Here is a 23582-nt window from a genome sequence, read left to right as displayed (position 1 = left end):
GAGAGGCCTTTGCCCTGCAGTGGGCGTAGCCAGGCTGATGATGATGATGAATCTACAGTTGCCAGAAAGCGGCAACTGTGTAGTTGGTCTATATATATAGTGCCGGGCGTCGTGGCTCTGCCAGCCGGTGTGGCGATTGGTGCAATGCCTCAATATATTGCGAAATAAACACATATACAACTGTGCTCAAATTTTGCATTAGGGAGTATCGTAATCGTCGGTGATTTTTTTTTTACAAATGGCATGCTTCAAAGCAATTTCAGGTTCCCCCATTTTTTTTTATGCTACACTTTCATCAACTTCTGATTAGGGCAGTGCATCTCTGCCAACGTTAAAGTGTACAGTGATCGGTTATGAAAAGGCTATTTTCGCCACTAATTAGGCCTTTGAATATGACCACGAGAAAAGAGGCAAGGCATAAATTATACAATAGGAAACACACACACACACATATATATTTTATTTCGTGATGCTTATGTACTAAGCCAATAGCATGACAGACTGGTCGGAAAAGATGGGCAAGCTTCTCAGGTTGTTTCACTCGGTCCATCGATGAGTGCAGTTTGTGTTTGTGCACACATAGTACAGCCGCATTTCATCCTGTAAACAGTGCAACAATGCAGCTTAAAAGGTCACATTACTCACTGCTTTAACCTAAGTATCCATGCCTAGACCAGAAGTTATTGCCCATGCTTTAGTGTTCCCGCTCCATCTCGTGAAACTCGAGAGTTACTTTAACACACAAAATGCCCTGTAAACATGCACTACTGCTTCGCTAGAAGCTGCCAAGATGACCCTTGGCTATTGGTTAAAGGGACCCTGAAACGATTTTGGCGATTTTCTACAAACGTACTGAGTCGTTAGAGTAGGTTCTTCTGATCATTAATTGATGCATCTAAGTGCTCTGCGTAAAGCATGTAATTTATTATAAGGTTTTAAAAATACACATCGCTGCTGATCGCAGCGCACTGCTCGGCGGAATTTTAAGCCACCCCTACCCATATGATGCAAATAACCCATATTACGTCACATGGGCGAGCTATCTGATTCGCTGACCAGGGCGCGTGGTCGATAATTTTTATGGTGAACAAATGATGCTCGTAATAGTTGGAATGTTAGTTACTTTGTTTTTGTAAAAAGAAAATAACTTAAAGAGAATACACAAGAATAGTTTTTTAGTACACTTCAGCACTTCCGGCACACAGCAAGTGTCGTCTGCTTGTGTTACAACGTACTCCATTTTGACGAGAGCTCCGCGGTCAGAGTCGGTCTCAGTCTTTTCGCGAGCACTATGATTCGACTTTGTTGCCTTGTGGACTGCAAACCTAGCGACCTGCAAACCGCGAGTCCAGTATTAGGGCAAACGCAAGCGCAAGGGGACAGGGTCTGGCCGCTTGACTGTGCCGGGATGAGCCACGAGATGAGCAGAAGGGCAAATGTGAACGGTCTGCACGGTGCAGCCACCTGGTGGCACAGAGCTCAACCATACACAGTAGCAGCAACGAAGTGTATTCTTTGCTGCTGGTGTGTATTTTTCGCAGGAGTGTAATCATCAACACGTTGATTTATAAATGTTTAAAATGCTTTACACTTGGTAAGAGCAATATTAGCGCTTTGTTTGACTGGTTAAGCGCTGCACCAGCAAGGGTCTGGACCGTGCAGACCGATCAGGCCGCTCACGTACGTCTACGCCAAGGTTCCTTCATCAGCTTGAGTTTATGCCTCCAGTCATTTGCCGAAATGACCAGCTTGCCGGTGGTTAACGGAATACCAGACACGTTCGGCGCTACGACAGAATGCTCGCAATGCACGCTGCTTCGATAGCTCTCGGTCGACGGCCAAGCGGCTAGCGGAGAGGTCTCGCGCGGGAGGGGGCGTGCTCCTAAACAACCGGAAGTGAGCGATGTGACGTCGCATCGTGACGCTGAACCAGTGAAGGCGGAGCTTAGCGCCGCTCGCTCGGCGAGCGAGTTGAGGAGGAAAGGCATGGCTAGGGAGGAGGGTAACTTCTAATCGCTTGTAACTCCATTAATACGTAACGCTTCACTTAAATTGTGGTGCGAATGTTCTACTTAAGCTGTACCCTACGCGCCTACAAAATTTGTCCGAACCGTTTCAGGGGCCCTTTAATGGCTCTTAATTCTGGGAAAACCTTTATGATTTCCGTTCATCACCATCATTCTTACACATCAGGAACTTGCACAATTAATGGTGTTCACCTAAACTCTGCTTCAACAAAATATTTAGGCATTCTGCTCACCAACAATATTAATTGGTCTTCTGATATAATGAACATTTTAAATGAAACTAACCATGTCGTTGGCTTTCTATGGCAAAACTTACTTAGCTCCTCCACCTACAAAACAGCTAGCTTACCTAGTGCTCAGTCATCTCAAAGTGGAATATGCATACACCATTTGGGACCCTTACCACCCTTTCTAATGCACTGGGATCTGTTCAGGACTGTGCCTGACATATATCTTTAACAACCACTCACTCCTGTAGCTGCAGTGTAACCGAGCTAAAATCTGATGCTAACGTTAGCACCCTGCTATCTTGCCGCAAAATTTAGCCTCTTTCACAGGTTTTACTACTTCCACGTAGGCCATTCTGTCACTTCACTGGCTCATTATATGCCAATTCCCATGAGCTGTCTGTTCTCCTCCCGCCTGAACATCTGCACACTTAGCATCATTCTTTGTTAGAAGGCTACTTGGCCCCTAACAGTGGCTCTCTCCAACCCAACTAATCTTAAAGGGACACTAAGGGCTAATACTAAGTCGACGTAAACAGTCCACGAAACCATTCCAGAAACCTCGCAACGCTTGTTTTGTGCCAAGAAAAGACTTAGTTTACAGGAAAATTGCATCTGAAGGGTCCGAATACCTTTCTCGAAATTCTTTTCTCCCACCATCCAACTGGGGGAGTGGTGACGTTGCATACGCCATCACCGCACTTTGTTGCCGTTGGTGAGTGAAATGGCATCTGACAAATGGGGGTACCGAGCCAAGACAGATAAGGTCAGAACGGCGGATTTTCCGCTGCAGCTGCTGTTTGGCCAAGTGGTCTAGACTGTTCGGGCATCTCGCGACATCACATGGAAGTTGAATTCTCTGCTATTTGCAGTTTGTGCGAATTTTGCGAGCCAGCAAAACGAGCGCAGCACTACGCGATAACTACTGAAAGGCGAAAGCGTGGGTGGCGCGCAGTCAAGAGAAAATGAAACCGTTCAACCACCCGTGTCGTCATCAAAGGTAATTTCAATTAGTTCTTTTGCCTAAACATGAAATTGAACTGGACAAGTAGCATTTTATTTCATCTCATAATACAATACGAGGATGTTTGGCAATGAGTGGTTGACTAGTAGCAGAATTTAACTGAGGAGTGCTTTCGTCATCGGGCAAGTGCTTGAAGCGGGAGTTGCTAATCATGTCGTGCATTTACCTCAATTTCTCGATTAAGGCTCTGTTCGCGATAATATTGACACCTTAGAGATTCTCGAGCAGTAATCTATCACTTTAGCTTGACTTAATATTTGCCTTCAGTGTCCCTTTAAGTCTGTATTATGCAATATCAAGTGACCTAAATCCCACCCCTCATAATGGCTCTTCATCAGGGGCAATTGAGGCACTTGAAATAATTCAGTTAGCTATAGCTACTGGTATCTCTTCTTATTTATTGAAATAAGGAGACATATCACACCTAAAATCAGCCCCTTTATGCAAATATTCCTAACTACAGCATAGTATGGGCACCCTTAAAGTATCGATACCGAGTTTAAAAGCTCGTCTATCTTTATTACCCTGTACACTTCGATAATTCCAAAGGTGCAACAATAATCGAACATGGTTCACAACAGCAGGCCTCTAGTGTACTGTATACCAGTTTCATACCTGTCAACCTGTGTTCCTTAAAACCCGTAAAAATCCCCCAGACAGAGGAGGGATGAAACTTATATTTCTAAAATTTGTGTCAAGCACACACCTTTCTGGTGTTCATGCATGCTTTATTATTGATAATTTAATTTAGATGCAGCTGAAAAGCAGCAGGAAAGTAGCAGAAAACTTGAAACACAAGAGCAACACACTGTTTTTTGATCACAGTGGCATTTTCAGTAAAACTGCTGCCGCTGATTTTACCTGCTATACCGAATCATCATCCTCATCATTAGCCTATTTTATGTCCACTGCAGGACGAAAACCTCCCCCTGCAATCTCGAATTACCTCTGTCCTGTGCCAATTAATTCCACCTGGTGCCTGCGAATTTCTTAATTTCATCACCCCACCTAGTTTTCTGCCGTCCTCGAGTGCACTTCCCTTCTCTTGGCACCCATTCTGTAACCATAACGGCCCACTGGTTACCTAACCTACGCATAACATGACCTGCCGAGCTCAATTTCTTTCTCTTAATATCAATTAGAATATCGGCTATCCCTGCTTGCTCTCGATCTGCACCGCTCTCTTCTTGTCTCTTAACGTTATGCCAAAAGCCCCTCCACCCATGCGCCACGGCCGCTTTTTTAAATAGCGACTTGATGTGCGCCGCCTTTTCCTCTCACACGAAATCCGGGGTTCCGGCATTTCTGGTTTCAATATTTCCGGTTCCGGCGTTTTTGTTTCCTGGAGTTGCGATGCGGGAATTTCCGCTTTGACTGCTGTTAGACAATGGTGAGTCGCCCGCGCATGCTTGGCAGCCGGCGCTAATCTGAGTAGCTCGCTCTAGCCCGTGGTGTAAGATCTTACACCATGCTCTAGTCACTCCACCAAGTGTCATCCGTGTGCATCTGTGCGGTTGGTGGGCGTACGCTGCGCCCGCGTGCTTTGCCTGTCGTCCCCTTTTGCTGACAAAGCGCGGAGAGCCATGGGCCGGGGCTGCATCATCGGCTGCTGCATGTGTCCGGGATGTCGGAAATCGCCCGCCCCGGTGCCTCTCGGCGATAATGACCTGGAAAGTATCCCCTGTCCGGAGCAAATCGAGGAGATTCCCACAACGGCCAATTTCAATACGCTTTGCGAGGTATGTGTATTTTGTTGCTCATATGCTACATGCTTAGGCGAGCGGGTATATCCTGCTTCCCAAAATCACTCGCTTTGTTGCCGATGCTATAATCGAAAATATATAGTGTCACCATAGTGTAACCTAGACATTTTTTGTGCGCAGTAAACGCGACCACATTTACATTGTTGTTCAGGGATGGATGGGCCTTAGCAGCAACATTCATCACTAAGCAATAATACCCAAAGTGACATTCATGGCGATGTACTAAATTCTATTCTGCACTACCATGTTTGTTGCACAAGCAGAGCATGTGGCATAATTCCCGAAAAATTTATGCAAAGTGCCATGAGTTTGGGAGCAGTTTAGTCATACTTGAAATAAGAGTATTTTGAAAGTAAATATTTCATATATGAATTAAGAGTAATAAATATTATTATTTATTTATTTATAAATAAAATCAATAATAATAATCACAGTTATGTAAATTGCACCTAATAGTACATCTAAAGTGCAAAACATTGATGTATTATTCTTGGCTCTCATTTACACCGCTACTATAAATAAATGCTGCCTGCCACGTCAGGTCATGAGGGAGGTAGAGCAGTATTGGGCCACTACCTCCCTCATGACCTATGAGGCGCAAATTGGCGATTGGAGATCGCAGGGAGAGGCCTTCGTCCTACAGTAGACATAAACAAAATGGGCTGATGATGATGATGACCTCCCATATTTCACAGTCAAATACAATCAACACTTTGGATGTCTCATAATCAAATAACTTTGCAAGTGTTTGTTGGTTCAGACCATACAATTGTTTACCAGATGTTACAGGGACAGCAAGATAGCAGCAGCATTGCATACATATGCTTTTGCAGACATTGTTGTACCTCAGTGTAGACATTTGGGCCTGTTGGTGTAATATATTTGCAGATTATCTTCTTGTAGTGCAAAAAACACACGGACGTAGAAGAACAACAAAGACACACAGGCGCTGTGTGTCTTCTACGTCTGTTTGTTTTTACGCACAAGAAAATTCGCAAACATTGTTGTACCGGCTAGCTATATATATGTGTGCGTGGACTGATGAGTATTGGTACTATTGAAACTCGCAGGACCACTTCACTGCAAATCAGTTTGACCCCCTGACATTGCACAACTGTGATGCCAAATGCACTGCCAACCCCTCACTCTTCTGCCACATGGCTCAAGAGCAAGGTAAAAAGCCATCAGTGTACAGATACATTCATTCAACTGCACATGCATGTAGTATCCCATGCTCTTTGTGATATAAATAATCATCAAAATTAATTGCACTCAAATGCAGGTGTGAAGCATTGCACTGACAATATCTCATCTGAAAAAGAAAACATGTCAATGCAAGGTATGTTATCAAAGCAAGTTGTAACACTGCTGCCTATAGGTGGAAATCATTTATGAGTTTCAAATTTTACTACTAATCCATGTGATACTCTCAAATTGCAGATGGCTCTCAAAATAATGCACACCTTAAAGAAGTTACATCACAGTGCTTCAGAGGATTGTGCAGTCGTGAACCACTCGCTTCTTTGGCCACAATTTAAGGTATGTATGCTCCTCCAATGCATATAAATTTAGGAACTCTCCAGGCCGCTAACATTTCTGTGTCACATGGCAAAATGCCACTGTATGTGCTTCAGCAATGCGTAATAATAAAGGAACTTGCCCAATTCTTTGAACTGCTGAATTCAGTAAACATATATTTTTGGTATTGAAGCACAAAAGGGTGCAAATGGAGGCTGACACATGCGCATGTTGCATCCTAGTCTGAATGTGTAGACTTCTATACCATAAATAGTAACAATCCCACTTGTCCACCTTTGTGTTAGAAACCTCGTTCTGTGCTTCCCTACCCTTAATCTGAATACCCTTTGGATACAAGTGGTATTCAGTTGCTGCGCTGAAGAGGGAAACTAGGAGCACATCACAATACTGGCCTTTCTCTCCAGCCACTTCTATTGATGCATTTTTAATCTAGTGAAGTGCATTTGTTCATTGTTGCACTTTGGACACCAGCAAGCTTATGAGCAGGTGCCTTGTTTCCAATTCAGTTTCCAGTGCAACGAAGCCAGAGCGATCTCTTCTCAAGCCAAAAGTGTGTGCATCTAGATTCAGCCTCAGGCAGGTGCCACAGCTACCAGGCAAAAATGGTGTGAGCAAGAATGGTATAAGTATGCTCATATTATTACTGTTGGATGTGCTTTATGACTTAATTGCATGCATATTGCCACATCCTATATGGTCACCGCGGGTATGGGCCAGGCGATGAGAATGACGCTGAAGTAACACGCGAGTAGAAAAACAGAGACGACAACGACGTCGCGTTGACTGCTCTCATAAAATGCTTTTACACGTCCTCGACACCGGCTTTCCCGTCTCCTACTAGGTTGTGACACTGGTGGAGGTGCTGGGTAGGATCGCCTCATGATCGGCACCCCTTCGCGGAGCCATACATCGAACGTGGAATCACATGCGTTCGTCGAAACTCTTGTTCACCGATACAGTCGCCGCCTGCTAGGCCTGATGCCCGAGTTCAACCCTTTGCAGGACCCTGCAAGAACGCGTCTACCGATTTTCGCCATGGCCACTGCAACTCCATTGCAGGGGACGCTGCAGAATCCCAAGGTCCCAGAAAGTTTCCATGGTGACGCTTTTGAAGATGTCCAAGATTGGCTGGACCAATTTAAGTACGTCGCCAGTTATAATGACTGGGGGTCCCAGCAAAAGTTGTCCGGTGTCTATTTTGTGCTTCAAGACAATGCGCGTACGTGGTTTGTCAACCGGGAGAGAAATTTGACCACGTGGGATGCCTTCCACACCCAGCTGCTAGACACATTCACTAGTAGCGACAGAAGAGACAACGCGCAGTGCCTTCTCGAATCCCGTATTCAAAAACCAAATGAGAGCATTGCCATGTTTGCAGAAGATGTGGCCCGCCTTTTCCACAGAGCAGACCCTGAGATGGCCGAAGAAAAGAAGTTGCGCTATCTCTTGCGCTGAGTGAAGGAGGAACTATTTGCCAGGCTCATGGGGAACCCACCGACGACAGTAGCCGAATTCACCAAGGAGGTTACCGCTATAGAATGGGCATTACAGCAACGGTACCGCCAATATGATGGCAAAAGCTCGCCGGTGAATGCATCAATTCTACCTGAGAGCTGCAGCACGTCTCTGCATGAAGTCATCCGGGAGATTGAGCGAGAGGAGAACCGGCAGCTCAGGATCTCTCCCATGGCACCAGCGGTGGCTTCTGTCACTGATATCGTTCGGGTGGAAGTTTGAGAGGCCTTTTCGTCACCCGACTGGCAGGCGGTGCCACGACGATTAACCTACGTGGAAGCATTCTGTCGTCCACCTCCCGCCACTTCGATGCTATTGACACCGTCGACCACTATGACGCAGCCAAAACCACCACCCCCGACGCCCTATTTTCTACAGTCACAGCCGCCACTAACTACGCCATATCGCCGCCAGTCAATCGCTGCGCCTCGTTTCTATGGTGAATCCCCTGCCAGCTACCCACTTTGAAAGACCGATTTGTGGCGCACCGCTGACTGCTGGCCGCTATGCTTTCATTGCGGCGAAGCAGGACATGTTTACCACGCGTGCCACTACCGCGTGGCTGGGTATCCAAGATTTCCCAACGGCAATTACCCTGTGTCTGATGCCGCACGTGGCTGCGATGGAAATTCTACAAACTTTCGGCCAGAAGGTTCAGCGATGCCTCAATCGCGTTCTCCGGCTCATTACACCCCACCGGCCCGTTGAGATTTTTCTGACGCCTCTAGGGGCAGGTCCCCTAGCCCGCGCCAGGGAAACTAGACGCAGCAACCTCCGGGGGTGAGGTTGCAAACCGGCTAGCTACCCAAGAGCCCCCATCTCCAACGATCGACGACTCTACAACTCCGACGACTCCAACCACGCTCCCTGTAACCAACGCCGTCAGCGCCGATCTTGTCGTTTGTATTGACGGCCACCAAGTGGCCACTCTCGTCGATACTGGTTCCCATTTTTCGATAATAAGTCAAAAGCTGGCCGACAGGCTGAGAGAAGTGAAGACGCCGTGGACTGGACCCAACATCAGAACTGCCAGCGGCCAGTTGATGACGCCTATTGGAAAATGCACAGCCAGAATAGTAATCGCCGATGTAACCTTCGTTGCCACCCTCGTCATTCTCTTTGAGTGCTGCAAGGAACTTATATTGGGGATGGATTTCTTGAGAGAGTACGGTGCAGTGATTAATGTCTGTGACCTCGTCATCACATTTGCTACGAGCTCAGACGACGTCGACCCTGCGGAACACCAGCGACCCCGCTTACATATCGCCAACGACGACGTCTCGCTTCTGCCACGAAGCTGTTCCCTCGTACCTGTTATCTGCGACAACTTGAACACCGGGACTAGCGTCGCAGAACACATCGACGCACTGGTACTGAGTCAAGGCATTTCCATCAACAGGGCTGTAATTAACATACACGAAGGACGTGCCAAACTCTTGCTGACGAATTTTACCAGGGAACGTCGACACATTGTTATAGGCATGGCTGTTGCTTACTTCGACGAATTTACCTCAGTACAAGACTGCCTCTCAGTGGAGCACACGACGTCCATTGTGGATATGCCCTGTGGTTGACATCAGTCACACCTTGTCGCCCGTCGAACGCAACAGCCCTCTTGAGCTCATTGATGAGTTAAAGAGCTGCTTCTCATCAACGTCAAGAGTCAGCCAGACGCCATTCACTAAGCACCGTATTATCACCGAAGCCGATGCCAGACCAATTCGGCAGAATCCTTATCGTGTAGGACCTAAAGAGCCTGAGGCAATACAAACACAAGTGGAGACCATGCTTGAGGACGGAGTTATTCGGCCCTCTAAGAGTCCTTGGGCATCGCCTGTCGTATTGGTGAAAAAAAAGGACGGTAGCCTGCGCTTCTGTGTCGACTATCGAAAATTCAACCGCATCACAAAGAAAGACATTTATCCGCTACCGCGTATCGATGATTCACTAGACAGGCTACGAAATGCACGTTACTTTTCGACGATAGACTTAAAAAGCGGCTACTGGCAAATAGAAGTTGATGAGAGAGACCGTGAGAAGACTGCTTTTGTGAAGCCCGACGGACTTTATGAATTTCAGGTGCTCCCCTTCGGTTTGTGTTCAGCGCCAGCAACGTTTCAACGACTAATGGACGCGGTACTCTCAGGCCTCAAATGGCAAACCTGTCTGGTGTACCTCGACGACGTGATTGTTTTCTCCGTCACATTCGAGAAACACTTACAGTCTTTACAGTCTCTAAAGACAGTCTTTGAAGCAATGCGCTCAGCTGGTCTAACCTTAACACCTGAAAAGTGCCATTTTGGCTTTGAAGAACTTCAATTTCTCGGTCACGTTGTTAGTCGTGAAGGTGTCCGACCTGACCCTTATAAAATCTCTGCCATTGCCAATTTCCAAAGCCCATTAGCTAAAAAGGCCGTGCGACGTTTTCTTGGCCTTTGCGCCTACTACCGACGCTTTATTGCGAAGTTTTCGCACATCGCATGGCCATTAACACGTCTCACCAGAGATGTCCCCTTTGTGTGAGGCGAAGATCAGCAACGGGCATTTCACGACCTACAGCAACAGCTGCAGACGCCTCCCGTGCTCGCACACTTTGATGACGACGCTCCTACGATTCTTCATACCGACGCTAGTAATATCGGACTTGGCGCAGTGCTTGTGCAGCAGCAGGATGGCACCGAAAGAGTGATTGCTTACACCAGCAGGACGCTATGCAATGTATATCTGCAGCATAGCTAAAGCAAAACATAGCACATATAGCAGTCTTGTTAACACTCACCAGTTTTTCTCAGAGCACGAGTTGCTGGCTGCCTATTTAGGTTCATGATGGGTGCATGAACTGCCCAGTGTTCTTTCAGGAGTGACTGCCCAGGTTGTACATGATGAAAGCTGGCCAAGGACGGAGGCTAACTATTCCACTACAGAAAAAGAATGCCTCGCACTGGTGCAGGCCGTCCTGAAATTTTAGCCATATTTGTATGGTCGGTGTTCCACCGTTGTCAGTGATCATCATGCACATTGCTGGCTGGCTAATTTAAAAGATCCAGCTGGTCGGCTTGCGTGCTGGAGTCTTCGGCTCCAAGAGTTCGACTTCACCATTGCCTACAAATCAGGGAAACGACACACTGAAGCCGACTGCCTTTGTGAGTCTCCTGTTGAGACTGCAGTACACGACGATGAGGAAGCGGCTTTTCTAGGCGTGGCAGATACTGTCACCGTTTCACGCTACCAATGCGAAGATGCAGAACTGGTTCTCCTCTTTTCGATTACTTGGAGGAAAAAACAAGCAGCGTGCCGAGGTTATTCGCGAGAAAGCTGCCTTCGTTTTGCTTGCGCCACGACGTTCTCTGTAAAAAGAACTTTTCACCTAGTGGCAGTAGTTACTTACTCGTCATTCCCACATCTCTTTGCGACGAAGTCCTACATGCCTGTCACAATGAGCTGACGCTGGTCACTTGGTTTACACCTGCACATTGGCAAGAATTAGGCTAAAGTACTATTGGCCAAGATTTGCGTCGATCATGAAATGTTACATACAGACATTGCTGGATTGCCAGCACCGCAAAGCCGTACCTGGCAAGCCAGCTGGACTGCTGCATCCTGTCCAGTACCGCAAGCGCAGTTCAAACAAATTGGCATGGACCTTTTAGGTTCATTTCCACTGTCTACTGCCGGAAATAGATGGATAATCGTCGTCACAGATTATCTTACTCAATACGCCGCAACAGGTGCTATCCAACGTGGAACAGCAGCCGAAGCAGCACGATTTTTCACCGAAGCTGTCGTCCTAAGGCATGGCGCTCCCGCAGTGGTCATAACAGACAGAGGATCTGCGTTCACGGCTGCGCTTCTGGACACTGTTTTGCGATTAAGTGGTACCACTCACCGAAAGGCCACGGCTTATCATCCCCAAACCAATGGGCTGACAGAACGTTTGAATAAGACTCTGGCAGACATGATGAGTATGTACATCGAAGTCGACCGCAAGAATTGGGACAAGATTTTACCACATGTTACATTTGCGTATAATACGGCGCGCCAAGAGACAACACGCGTGACGCCTTTCAACCTTATTTACGGCCAGGAAGTGACAACAATGTTGGACGCAATGCTGCCACACAAGTGCGGTGACGACGAGACTGGTGCTAAGGAGTTTATGCAACGCGCAGAGAAAGCCAGGCAGCTTGTGCGTTCGCGAATCTAAGAACAACAGGAATACGATGCCCGACACTACAATCTTCGGCACAGACCCGTCACATACAACATCGGCGACCAGGTGTGGGTCTGGACTCCGATTCGTCGGCGGGGCTGTCTGAGAAGCTCCTGCAAAGATACTTCGGCCCGTACACAGTTCTGCGCCGCATCAGCGATGTGAATTATGAAGTTGTCCTCGACAGCCATAACTGCTCCGAACACTGGCAACATCTGCCCGAGGTTGTGCACGTGCTTCGTATGAAGCCATACATTTCCTTATGACCTCAACTTTGCACCGTCTGTGCACAGCCATCGGCGGTTGGTGCAAGGGGGGAAACTGCCACATCCTATATGGTTGCCGCGGGTATTTGCCAGGCGATGAGAACGACGCTTAAGTAACGCGCGAGTAGAAAAACAGACGACAACGACGTCGCGTTGACAACCCTCATAAAGTGCTTTTACACATCCTCGACACTGGCTTTCCCGTCTCCTACTAGGCTGTAACAATATTTTCAACACATATTATATAATTCAATGCTTATTCTCATTTGCAACCTTCAGCATTTGACCTTATCTGTGCAAATCCTGGGCAATCACTGCTGAAATGATGCCACGCATCGAACCTGCAGGAGGATGGGCAGCCAGTGACCTGCAGTATAAACTGCCAGTGAGTATAAAGTGTAGTGTCATTGACACATTGATGTGTTCTACAAGTTCATGACAGGTAGTGCAAATGTGTTTGTATTTGTGATCTTCAGTGGCCAGCTTTCATCATGTACAACCTGGGCAGTCACTTCTGAAAGAACACTGGGCCGTTCATGCACCCAACATTAAGCTAAATAGGCAGCCAGCAACTCGTGCTCTGAGAAAAACTGGTGAGTATTAACAAGACTGCTAGATGTGCTATGTTTTGCTTTAGCTATGCTGCAGGTATACATTGCATAAGTGCCTATCCAACTCTTAGAGGCAATTCTTCCAGAAATACTGCCTGGCCAATCAATACTGCAACAGTAGCAAGTAATTTGTGTGCAAAGTCCAAAGCAGGACACACAACCACCTTTTAGCACTTCAGGCAAACGTGGTAAGTTAAACTTGACAAGTTATCATACTAGACTGTTTGGCATGATATGTGCATTTGGTCAGTATGCAAGAGCCATTCAAACTTCCAGGACTTAAAATTGGTCCTGGCCAGTCACTGTTAAAGTGCAAGCAAGAACCTTGTGACCTAAACCCAAGGAAGGATTCAGAGTCAATCATTACTGGCGGGATCACAAGAGGTTAGCGTAGATGAATAGCCCTGCACAAATATAGGGCTCAAGTCTGCTTTGGATACCGCTACAAGTATGTATTTGGCATTTACAACTTTCAGAGTCCAGCACCACAAGCACAGGCTAAGGTTAAAGGTTATTAAAATCATGAGCAGGTGAGGATAGATAAAAACATGGAATGTGAAGTTCATGCGTGCAGAGCGGTATTTCATTTGTGGATGTGACTGAGAATGAGGACTGCAATTGATCATATGCTGTTTTTCTGCATCAGTTCCAGGGCACTACCATTATGCACATGACATGTGCATCATTCAGTGTGCTGAGCTCACCAGAATCTGCAGGCGTACTAACTGGTTCGTACAATCCTTACTTTGGTAAATAGTAGAGTCTCCGGATATGTAAAGTGTTGAGATAAAAATCTTTTTCATAGACATTGCAGGCCACAGTTCCGCAACGAGTCCTGCCTCCATAGCCATACAAAAGCAGGAAACAGTGCCAAGTTACAGTGTGCGTACAAACTTCACTGAAAGAGTACTCATCAATTGGTTGGAAGCTATTGTAGTGAATTTTATTTTTTTCAATTTGATTTTTTTAGACTTGAAATCTTGTTTTATGCTTTTCCAGACAGTACGTTAGGCAGTATTCACAGTGCAGTACAAAGGCGGTGATAACCTTCACAAGTAGTTCAGCCACAGCTTACCTAGGCTAACAGGGATTACTGTATTGCAAAATTACTACATTAACGGCCTCTGGTGCCCCTTCCCATTACTTCTGGCTACTACTAGTCAGTAGTCAGTTTTGCACAAGACAATTATGGTGCAGTCAGCATACTTTCATTGAACCCGTATCTCTCAAAATCAGACATACTTTTGTTTTCCAAATCTAGGAGAAAGGTTTTGTTGCCGTGTTTGGAAAGGCCCTTCCCTCTGGATTCACTTAGCTGGATTATTTGCAGTGTCTCCCGGTAAATCAACGTGCAATCAGTTGGAGAAAGGGGGAAGCTTGGCTTCAAAGGCCCAAGACCAAGTGTCAGGTAAATACATGTTCAGCATTTTCCATTCATAACTGGATGTGCTATTGAGGAGCATATTTTGTTTGGTTATTTTCAGAAACAAATGCTGAAATAGAGACAGCAGCTGAAATATTGCACCTGAAAAGGAGGCTCTCTGCATCACAGCGGAGAGTCAGTGTATTGTAAATCGAAAACAAGAATCTCAAAGCAGATAAACATTGCTATTCCTGTGACACCCCTTTGTGAATTGAACCCTGATTGGGATAACTATGGCGGAACTGGTAAAAGGGAAAATGGACACAAGTAGTAGCACAACCCCCCATGGTGGCTTAGTAGCTATAGTGTTGCGTTGCTAAGCATGAGGTCGCGCGAACAAATCCCGGCCCAGCGGCCGATTTTGGGTGAGGTCAAAATTCTTTTTCTGTGCCATTTCACCAATTCCATCACAGTTATACCATGTACCAACTTGTGCAACAAGCAATTGTGAATTTCATTTTGATGCATTGCACATACAGGTATTGCAGGCTACCTAGGCTACCAGGCACTTTGTCTGCAGAAAGGGACAATGCGGGGTACAGCATGGAGCACGGAAACTGTTGTGAAGGCATTGAAACTAAAGCTGCCATGCCACTCTCAAGGATATAACATGGCCCGTGAACTGGGAATACCTCTACCATCGGAACGAACACTACAGAGAAAATTAGAAGGGTTCAAGTTTGCTCCTGGACTGCTGTTTGAAGTGATAGATTTGCTGAAAATTAAGGTGTGTACTGTTCCTAGTTACTCACTCTGTTCATATTGACTCACTATACCACTACCACCTTTCGCTGTTCTATTGTGCAGATGGCCCAGCTGTCACTCGAGGAGCGTCACCCAGTTCTGACGCTAGATGAAATGCAGATTAGCAAGGGGCTAGACTTTGACTCATCTACTGAGACCCTGTTGGGAAAGCTAACAATACCCCTTGACCAGCAACATAATTCTGTAATCTTGCTATGCCACATATGCCCTCGGTCTTTATGTTGGGAGGAATTTCTACTCAGTGGAAACAGATAGTAGCTTACAAGATTACTGGTCAATCTTTCTGAGCTGACGTAGTAAAGGAAAAAGTCAGTACGATCATAAGTTCCTGTGAAGATGCTGGTGTGGCTGACATGGGGTCATGCAATCAGGAACTCTGGAGGCTATTTGGCATCAGTGTCACAAATAAAAAAATCGAAAGTGCCATGCTCCACACCCATGGGATAGTAACAGGCGGCTATATTTTACTGGCGACACGCCACATGTGTTGAACTTGAGAGGGCATAGAACGACAGAAAGCTGAGCTAGTTGGTAAGGATTCATTATGCAAAATAGAAGTGAGGCGTGTAGACAGGACACAAGAGTAGAGAAGTGGACAACACGAACGCTGACAATCAACTGAAGGGAGCACTGAGGCGAAAAAAGAAAGAAGACACAAAGCTCATCTGCGCATGCTCAGGAATGGTAACACCACGTGTCAATCGGGTACACATGCTGGTCTACGTGAGAGATAACTGTTAAGGCACTTAAGCTCTTCCTTATGTAAAGTAATCGAAGGCTGACTCACGCATGCACTTCCACCATTATAGATATGCCATGCCTCTACCATAACACGCGTATCTTCGTTCTTATGCCTGTACAATATCGCGCATTCATCTAACTCTGGCATGCAGTTACAATCTCGGCAATGTAGCGAAAGATTAGAAGGCGATCCACTGGTTAACGACCTTTTATGTTCCATTAGCCTCTGACTGATACACCGTACCGTTTGCCCTACGTAGAACTAGCCACAGCTAAGGGGAATTTTATAAACCACACCCATACGACCGTCAGTAAAACTGTTGTTCTTATTGTGCTTCACTGGACAAATATCTGTTCGATTTTTGCCTTTTACCCGCTCCTTTCAATTCTGTACAGCAGCGCATATCTTACCTAGTTTATTGGGAGCAGTGAAAGCAACATAAACATATCTACTAGAAACTTTTTTAAGCCTGTGCGACACTGAATGAATATACGGAATAGCCACTACTCTTTTTTTGCTATGACTGCTTTCTGTAATCACGTCCGTCCCTCTCGAAACCGACTTTTTAGGCGCTCAGCCACAGTGGCCACCGCTACACTAGGATAACCTGCTTCTAATAGGCACCGGACCTGCGCATTAAAACTGGCCCTCATTTTGTGCATGCAGGATCTGGTGAGGGAAGTCTTAAGGCACGACATGGCAATACCGTTTTTTACTAATTTAGAATGCTTGGATTGAAAGTTTAGCAACAGCTTCGAAGAACTTGGGGAGTACTACCAACACACGATTTTGTTCGAAGATCAAGGAAATGTCAAGAAACTGATATATGCGTCACTGAGGAAATTCCTTGGCAAACTTTAATCCTCCCCCATAAAGTTTAAATTGCTCACTTACTGAGGTAGCAGCGCAATCGAATTCTTCCCTATTGCAGAAAATCAGGTAATCATCAACGTAACGAAATCATTATTAAAAGCAGGTTATCCTAGTGTAGCGGTGGCCACTGTGGCTGAGCGCCTAAAGAAGTCGGTTTCGAGAGGGACGGACGTGACTACAGAAAGCAGTAATAGCAAAAAAAGAGTAGTGGCTATTCCGTATATTCATTCAGTGTCGCACAGGCTTAAAAAAGTTACTAGTAGATATGATGTTAATGTTGCTTTCACTGCTCCCAATAAGCTAGGTAAGATATGCGCTGCCGTACAGAATAGAAAGGATCGGGTAAAAGGCAAAAAACGAACAGATATTTGTCCAGTGAAGCACAATGAGAACAACAGTTTTACTGACTGTCGTATGGGTGTGGTTTATAAAATTCCCCTTAGCTGTGGCCAGTTCTACGTAGGGCAAACGGGACGGTGTATCAATCAGAGGCTAATGGAACATAAAAGGTCGTTAACCGGTGGATCGCCTTCTAATCTTTCGCTACATTGCCGATATTGTAACTGCACGCCAGAGTTAGATGAATGCGCGATATTGTAAAGGCATAAGAACGGAGATACGCGTCTTATGGTAGAGGCATGGCATATCTATAATGGTGGAAGTGCGTGCGTGAGTCAGCCTTCGATTACTTTACATAAGGAAGAGATTAAGTGCCTTAACAGTTATCTCTCACGTAGACCGGCACGTGTACCCGATTGACCCGTGGTGTTACCATTCCTGAGCCTGCGCAGATGAGTTTTGTGTCTTCTTTTTTTTTTCGCCTCAGTGCTCCCTTCAGTTGATAGTCGGCGTTTGTGTTGTCCACTTCTCTACTCTTGTGTCCTGTCTGCACGTCTCACTTCTATTTTGCATATTCAGAGGGCATTTCACGAGAGGGCACAAAATTCACCTTCCAGAAGATATAGAGAAAAGGAATGAACTGCCAACAGCAGTGGCCTCCACAGACCATGTCGAGCAACTTTTTGAACTGGAGGAAGACAACAAGTTCTGCCTGGCCCCAAAATTGACCAAACCTGCCTGAGCCCTGGGCATTATGAAAAAATGAAAGTAGGTCTTGCATACCTCGGCGGCAGCAGCAGCAGGGAAACACCGAATCTAAGCCTGTGCTCTGCGTTTCGCAGTCGAAAACATCGACCTTGGCTTACCGTCACATCCAAGCGCTTGCAGAAGAGCTTCTGCACCGCCCTGGCCTGCCCACAAGAAGCTAAAATTTGGACTGCCTGCACGCATCAGTGGCGCTCGTCACCAGCATCTCGAGTATACGACGTCTGTTATAAAAGTATCCGACCTTTGGCCAAAGAAAAAAACTGGCATAACTGGAGCATTGGAAACCTAACCACCCTCAAAGTAGTCTCCTTGGGACTCCACACACTTCTCCCAGCTGTGCTGCCATTGTTGGAAGCATTCTGAGAAGGCCTCTTTTGGAATGAAGTTTAACTCAGTTGTCATCGCAGCCGTAATATCCTCTCTTGTCTGAAATCGCGCTCCTTTCAGTGGCCTCTTGGTTTTGTGAAGCAGCCAGAAGTCGCAGGGGGCCATATCAGGAAAGTAAGGAGCCTGTTGAACTACAAGAGTCTGGTTTTTCACCAAAAAACAGGTCTGAATCAAGTGCGAGGAATGTGCAGGAGCATTGTCATGATGCATGCGCCAATTTCACAACTCCGGTCTCTTGTGCCGCACAGCATCACGTAGGCAACGGAAAACATCCCTGTAGTACTGTTTGGTGATTGTTTGACCCTGTGGTGCGTACTCGTGGTGTATCACACTGCGGGAATAAAAGAAATCGGTCAGCGTCACTTTTATGGTGCTGCGCACTTGGCGGGCCTTCTTTGGTCTTCGTGACGTGGAATGCTTCCACTGACTACTGGTATTTGGTTTCCCCCCCGTACACCCAAGACATCAGTGGGTGGGTGGGTGGGTGGACGGACGGATGGCTGGGGTGGGTGGGTGGATGGAACATAGATATTTTCTTTCGCAAGAATTAGATGCAGCTGGTGTAACCGAACATAAGAATTCCTTGAAATGCCTTCACTTGAATGCACGCTCGCTCTGCACTAAACTAAAAGTTATTGTGGATTAGAATTTCATGGAATTCCTATCTCTGAGCAACAAAATCTTCTGAAGAAAATGAACAGTGTTGCTGACATGATGGAGGTTCCCGAACTCACGGAGCTAGATGTTAGTGCCATACATCGCCTTCCAGCAAGACCTGGCAAGATCCCCGGTGTACTGGCTAGGTTCACAAGGCAAAAGGCACGAGACCAGTGGTTTGAGAAAAAGACAAATTGAAGGAAAGTAACTCCAGTGTGTTCATACTCAAAAACCTGACCAGTCACAACAGGCACTTACTTGGTATGGTGAAAGAATAAGCGGGAAAAAAAAGGTACCATTACGTGTGGCATTGAAATGGCAAGGTATTTCCGAGGCGGGCGGATGGCAACCGAGCACTTGTAATACGAAATGGCACATGACCTTCCTGCTGATTCGTACTTTCATAATTGCAAATTTTTCTGTTAAAAGTGCAGTATGACACAACATAGATATTTTCTTCCGCAAGAATTTGATGCAGCTGGTGTAACTAAACATAAGAATTCCTTGAAATGCTTTCACTTGAATGCGCGCTCGCTCTGCCATATACTAACAGATATCGTAGATTTCATCTCTATTTTTTCCTTTTTGTTCGACGCAGTCATGGTCACGGAGATGTGGTTCAAAGATGACTGCGATGAACTTAGCTTGGCTCCCTATCACTGTTCTTTGTCATCCAAATCGTCGAGGGGGCAGTGTTATGTTGCTATTGAAAGATGCAATGAATTGCAAATTGCTTCCGTCATTCTATAGTGTATGTGATGACTTCGAAATACTTACGGCACGTGCTGGCACATGCATGTTCTCGGTTTGTTATAGGCCCCCAAATGGGAACCTTCCTAGTTTTTTTTGTATCTATGAATTCTAACTGTGACCCCTTGCTGGATGTTTACAGCAGTATCATACATAAATAGGATGTATTTTTCTCATTTGTTGCCATTTGCGTACTGATAATGCCACCTGCATAGGTGGCGAAACATGTTTTTGTTATTTATTGTTGAGTAAAGCCAGTGAAAACAACACGTTAAGTATCTATGAACAGTTTCTACATTTTGTTTCTGAAAATATCTTGTTCTTGATATCTGTTGGTGATTTTAACATAGGTCTGTCTGTAAATTCTGCATACCAGAAAGCAATGATCACTATAATAATGTCAAATGATTGCGAAAATCTGATTCCTTTGCCAACCTGAATTACAGGGAGCAGTGAAACTTTACTCGACTTATTCATAACAAATATGCAAAACGAAAGCATAACCGCCGGTTTGCTATCATACGACATAAGCAACCACCTTCCAATATTTATCATGATACCTAAACATAGCTTTCGAGACAAGAGGGATGTGAGATGCTTCCCATATCAGCCAATTACAGCAGCCAACCTTGAGGCCTTTAGAACTCAGATGTTAACCTCTGACCTGGAAGTTATCAGTCGAAACACCAACGCTGAAGAGGCATATACAAAGTTCATAGATTTAATTTCTGGAGTGTACAAGTACCACTTTCTTGAAAAGAGAATTACCATAGGCAAAAAAAATTGTATACCCTGGATGACGCCTGAACTGCTTTGCAAGAATACATCACAAAAACGAATTGTATCATTAATTTATTAAAAATAAGGACCCAGACACACTGAAACAATTCAAAATATATCGTAATAAACTGAATAAGGAAATAAAACCAAGTATAATGCGACAATTTCAGTCTGAATTTTAGTGCTCTACAGCAAAACCTGATTTCTTATGGAAAAGGTTAAATACTGTCCTAAATCATAATATATCATATTTTCATATAGAAAAGCTGAACATAAATGGCAGTGAGATATCTGGCATCCCTCTTGCCACTATGTTTAATGACCACTTTGTCAGGAACGATCAAAACAGTTCACCTGGGACATTGTTTAAGTTGAAGCCTGTTGCTAGCCCCTTTTCATTATTTCTTGAGCCTGTCTCGGAACATGAAGTTTTCTCTGCTTTCATATCGCTGCGAAATAGTTCCTCGTGTGATTTTGAACGCATGCGAATTGGACCTGTGAATCATGTGTTAGACATTATCCCAGCATACCTTATATATATTTTTAATTTATGTTTGTCCAGTGCAACTTTTCCGAAAAGAATGCAAATCGCTAAAGTGAGTGTTTTATTTAAAAAGGGAGACAGAAATTATATCCAAAATTATAGGCCTATATCCATACTGCCTATTTCTTCTAAGGGCTTGGAAAAAATCTTGCATCGCCAATTTAATAATTTTTTCGAGAAGAACAATATAATATCGCCTGCCCAATTCGGCTTCAGAAAGCTTAAATCCACCGAACACGCACTGTTGGAACAAAAAGAATTCATTTTATCCCAGTTCGAAGAAAGACGACTTGTGCTTGGCATGTGGATTTTAGCAAAGCATTAGATAATATTCACCATTTAACATTGATTGAAAAACTTGATAGCTATGGCATTCGAGCTCATTGTTTAGCACTAATTAAATCTTACCTGGCAAGCAGACAGCAATTTGTTCAGATAGATAAGCATTGCTCAAGTATGAAGCCTACTTCAACAGGAGTTCCGCAGGGAAGTGTTTTGGGGCCCCTTCTTTCTAACGCCTATATCAATGATATAATGAATGTTTACCTAAACGTGAAATACATCCTGTATGCTGATGACGCCAATGCATTTGTTTCAGGAACAAACTGTACAGATATATAGTATGAAATGAACGTCATGCTCTCTAAGCTGAGGGACTCGTCAATAATGAACCAATTAGAAATAAATGCAAAATACCAAAGCTGTGCTCTTTAGGCCTAAAAATAAGCCAGTGAATTCAAATGTTTACATTATGTATGGGGACAAAACAATAGAAATGGTTACTAGTATGAGCACTCTTGGCATAACGTTTTCGAGTACTATGGTTTGGGACGAATATATTGACGCCCTCACAATCCAGTTATCTGGAGTCATTGGCATGACATGGAAATGTAAATCACGGTTGCTGTTTAAAGTTGAACTTCTCATTTATAACTTTTTTATTCATGCTTCCATTATTGCTTATTGGTATGGGGTACAACTACTTTTCTTAAAGGGCCCCTGAAACGGTTCGGACAAATTTTGTAGGCGCATAGGGTACAGCTTAAGTAGAACATTCGCACCACAATTTAAGTGAAGCGTTACGTATTAATGGAGTTACAAGCGATTAGAAGTTACCCTCCTCCCTAGCCATGCCTTTCCTCCTCAACTCGCTCGCCGAGCGAGCGGCGCTAAGCTCCGCCTTCACTGGTCCTGCGTCACGATGCGACGTCACATCGTCCACTTCCGGTTGTTGGAGCATGCCTCCTCCCGCGCGAGACCTCTCCGCTGGCCGCTTGGCCGTCGACCGAGAGCCATCGAAGCAGCGTGCGTTGCGAGCATTCTGTCATAGCGCCGAAGGTGGCCGGTATTCCGGTAACCACAGGCAAGCTGGTCATTTCGGCAAATGACTGGAGGCATAAACTCAAGCTGATGAAGGAACTTCAGAGTAGACGTACGTGAGCAGCCTGATCGGTCTGCACTGTCCAGACACTTGTTGGCGCAGCGCTTAACCAGTGAAACGAAGCGCTAATATTGCTCTAACCAAGTGTAAAACATTTTAAACATTTATAAGAACAACGTGTTGATGATTACACTCCTGCGAAAAATACACACCAGCAGCAAAGAAGAATGCACTTCGTTGCTGCTACTGTGGTTGTTGAGCTCTGTGCCACCAGGTGGCTGCACCATGCAGACCATTCACATTTACCTTTCTGCTCATCTCATGGCTCATCCCGGCGCAGTCAAGCGGCCAGACCCTGTCCCCTTGCGCTTGTGTTTGCCCTAATACCGGACTTGCGAAACGCTATTGCGTTAGAAATCTTCCGCTGTAAAGTGACGGCCACAAACGCGCAAATCCTGGTGCCTATCGGATAGCCACAGTCTGATGCGCAGCAGCCAGTTCGCTCGTATGCTGCCTTGCAGAGAGACACGATTTCGCAACTTCACATCTTTCCAGTCGCTACGTCTGCAGCCCACAACGCAACAAGGGTAATTCATCGTGCTCACGAAAAGACTGATCGACACTGACGGCGGAGCTCTCGTCAAAGACTGCGCACGTTGTAACACAAGCAGACGACACTTGCTGTGTGCCGGAAGTGCTCAAGTGTACTAAAAAACTATTCTTGTGTATTCTCTTTAAGTTATTTTCTTTTTACAAAAACAAATTAACTAACATTCCAACTATTACGAAGATCATTTGTTTACCATAAAGGTGGAAAAATTATCGATCCCGCGCCCTGGTCAGCCAATCAGATAACTCGCCCATGTGACGTCATATGGGTTATTTGCATCATATGGGTAGGGGTGGCTTAAAATTCCGCCGAGCAGTGCACTGCGATCGACAGCGATGTGCATTTTTAAAACCTTATAATAAATTACACGCTTTACGCAGA

At 45.4% G+C, this 23582-nt stretch overlaps 1 protein-coding gene and 1 long non-coding RNA gene across 3 annotated transcripts in view; one reads left to right on the top strand and one right to left on the bottom strand.

Annotated features, from left to right (window-relative positions):
• Positions 1–422: 422 nt before the first annotated feature.
• The window catches only part of Polr2I (RNA polymerase II subunit RpII15), a 68737-nt gene continuing 45577 nt past the window's right edge, over positions 423–23582 (bottom strand). The window contains exons 5-6 of one of the 2 annotated variants that reach the window (XM_070521136.1): positions 4744–4959; positions 423–600 (exon numbers count right to left, since the gene is read on the bottom strand). In XM_070521136.1, coding sequence (XP_070377237.1) covers positions 4771–4959 — 189 coding nt within the window. In that variant the 3' untranslated portion in view covers positions 423–600; positions 4744–4770. The remainder of the gene's footprint in view (positions 601–4743; positions 4960–23582) is intronic. The other variant, XM_070521137.1, reaches the window with a different exon arrangement.
• Positions 13987–15259, top strand: LOC139047634 (uncharacterized). Its single transcript, XR_011507276.1, has 3 exons — positions 13987–14064; positions 14513–14590; positions 15085–15259. It is a non-coding gene; the product is annotated as an uncharacterized lncRNA (long non-coding RNA).

Source organism: Dermacentor albipictus, chromosome 7, assembly GCF_038994185.2.
Source record: "Dermacentor albipictus isolate Rhodes 1998 colony chromosome 7, USDA_Dalb.pri_finalv2, whole genome shotgun sequence".
Lineage (NCBI taxonomy): Eukaryota > Metazoa > Arthropoda > Arachnida > Ixodida > Ixodidae > Dermacentor > Dermacentor albipictus.
The sequence above is the reverse complement of the archived record's forward strand: the minus strand, read 5'-3'. Positions and strand labels throughout refer to the sequence as shown.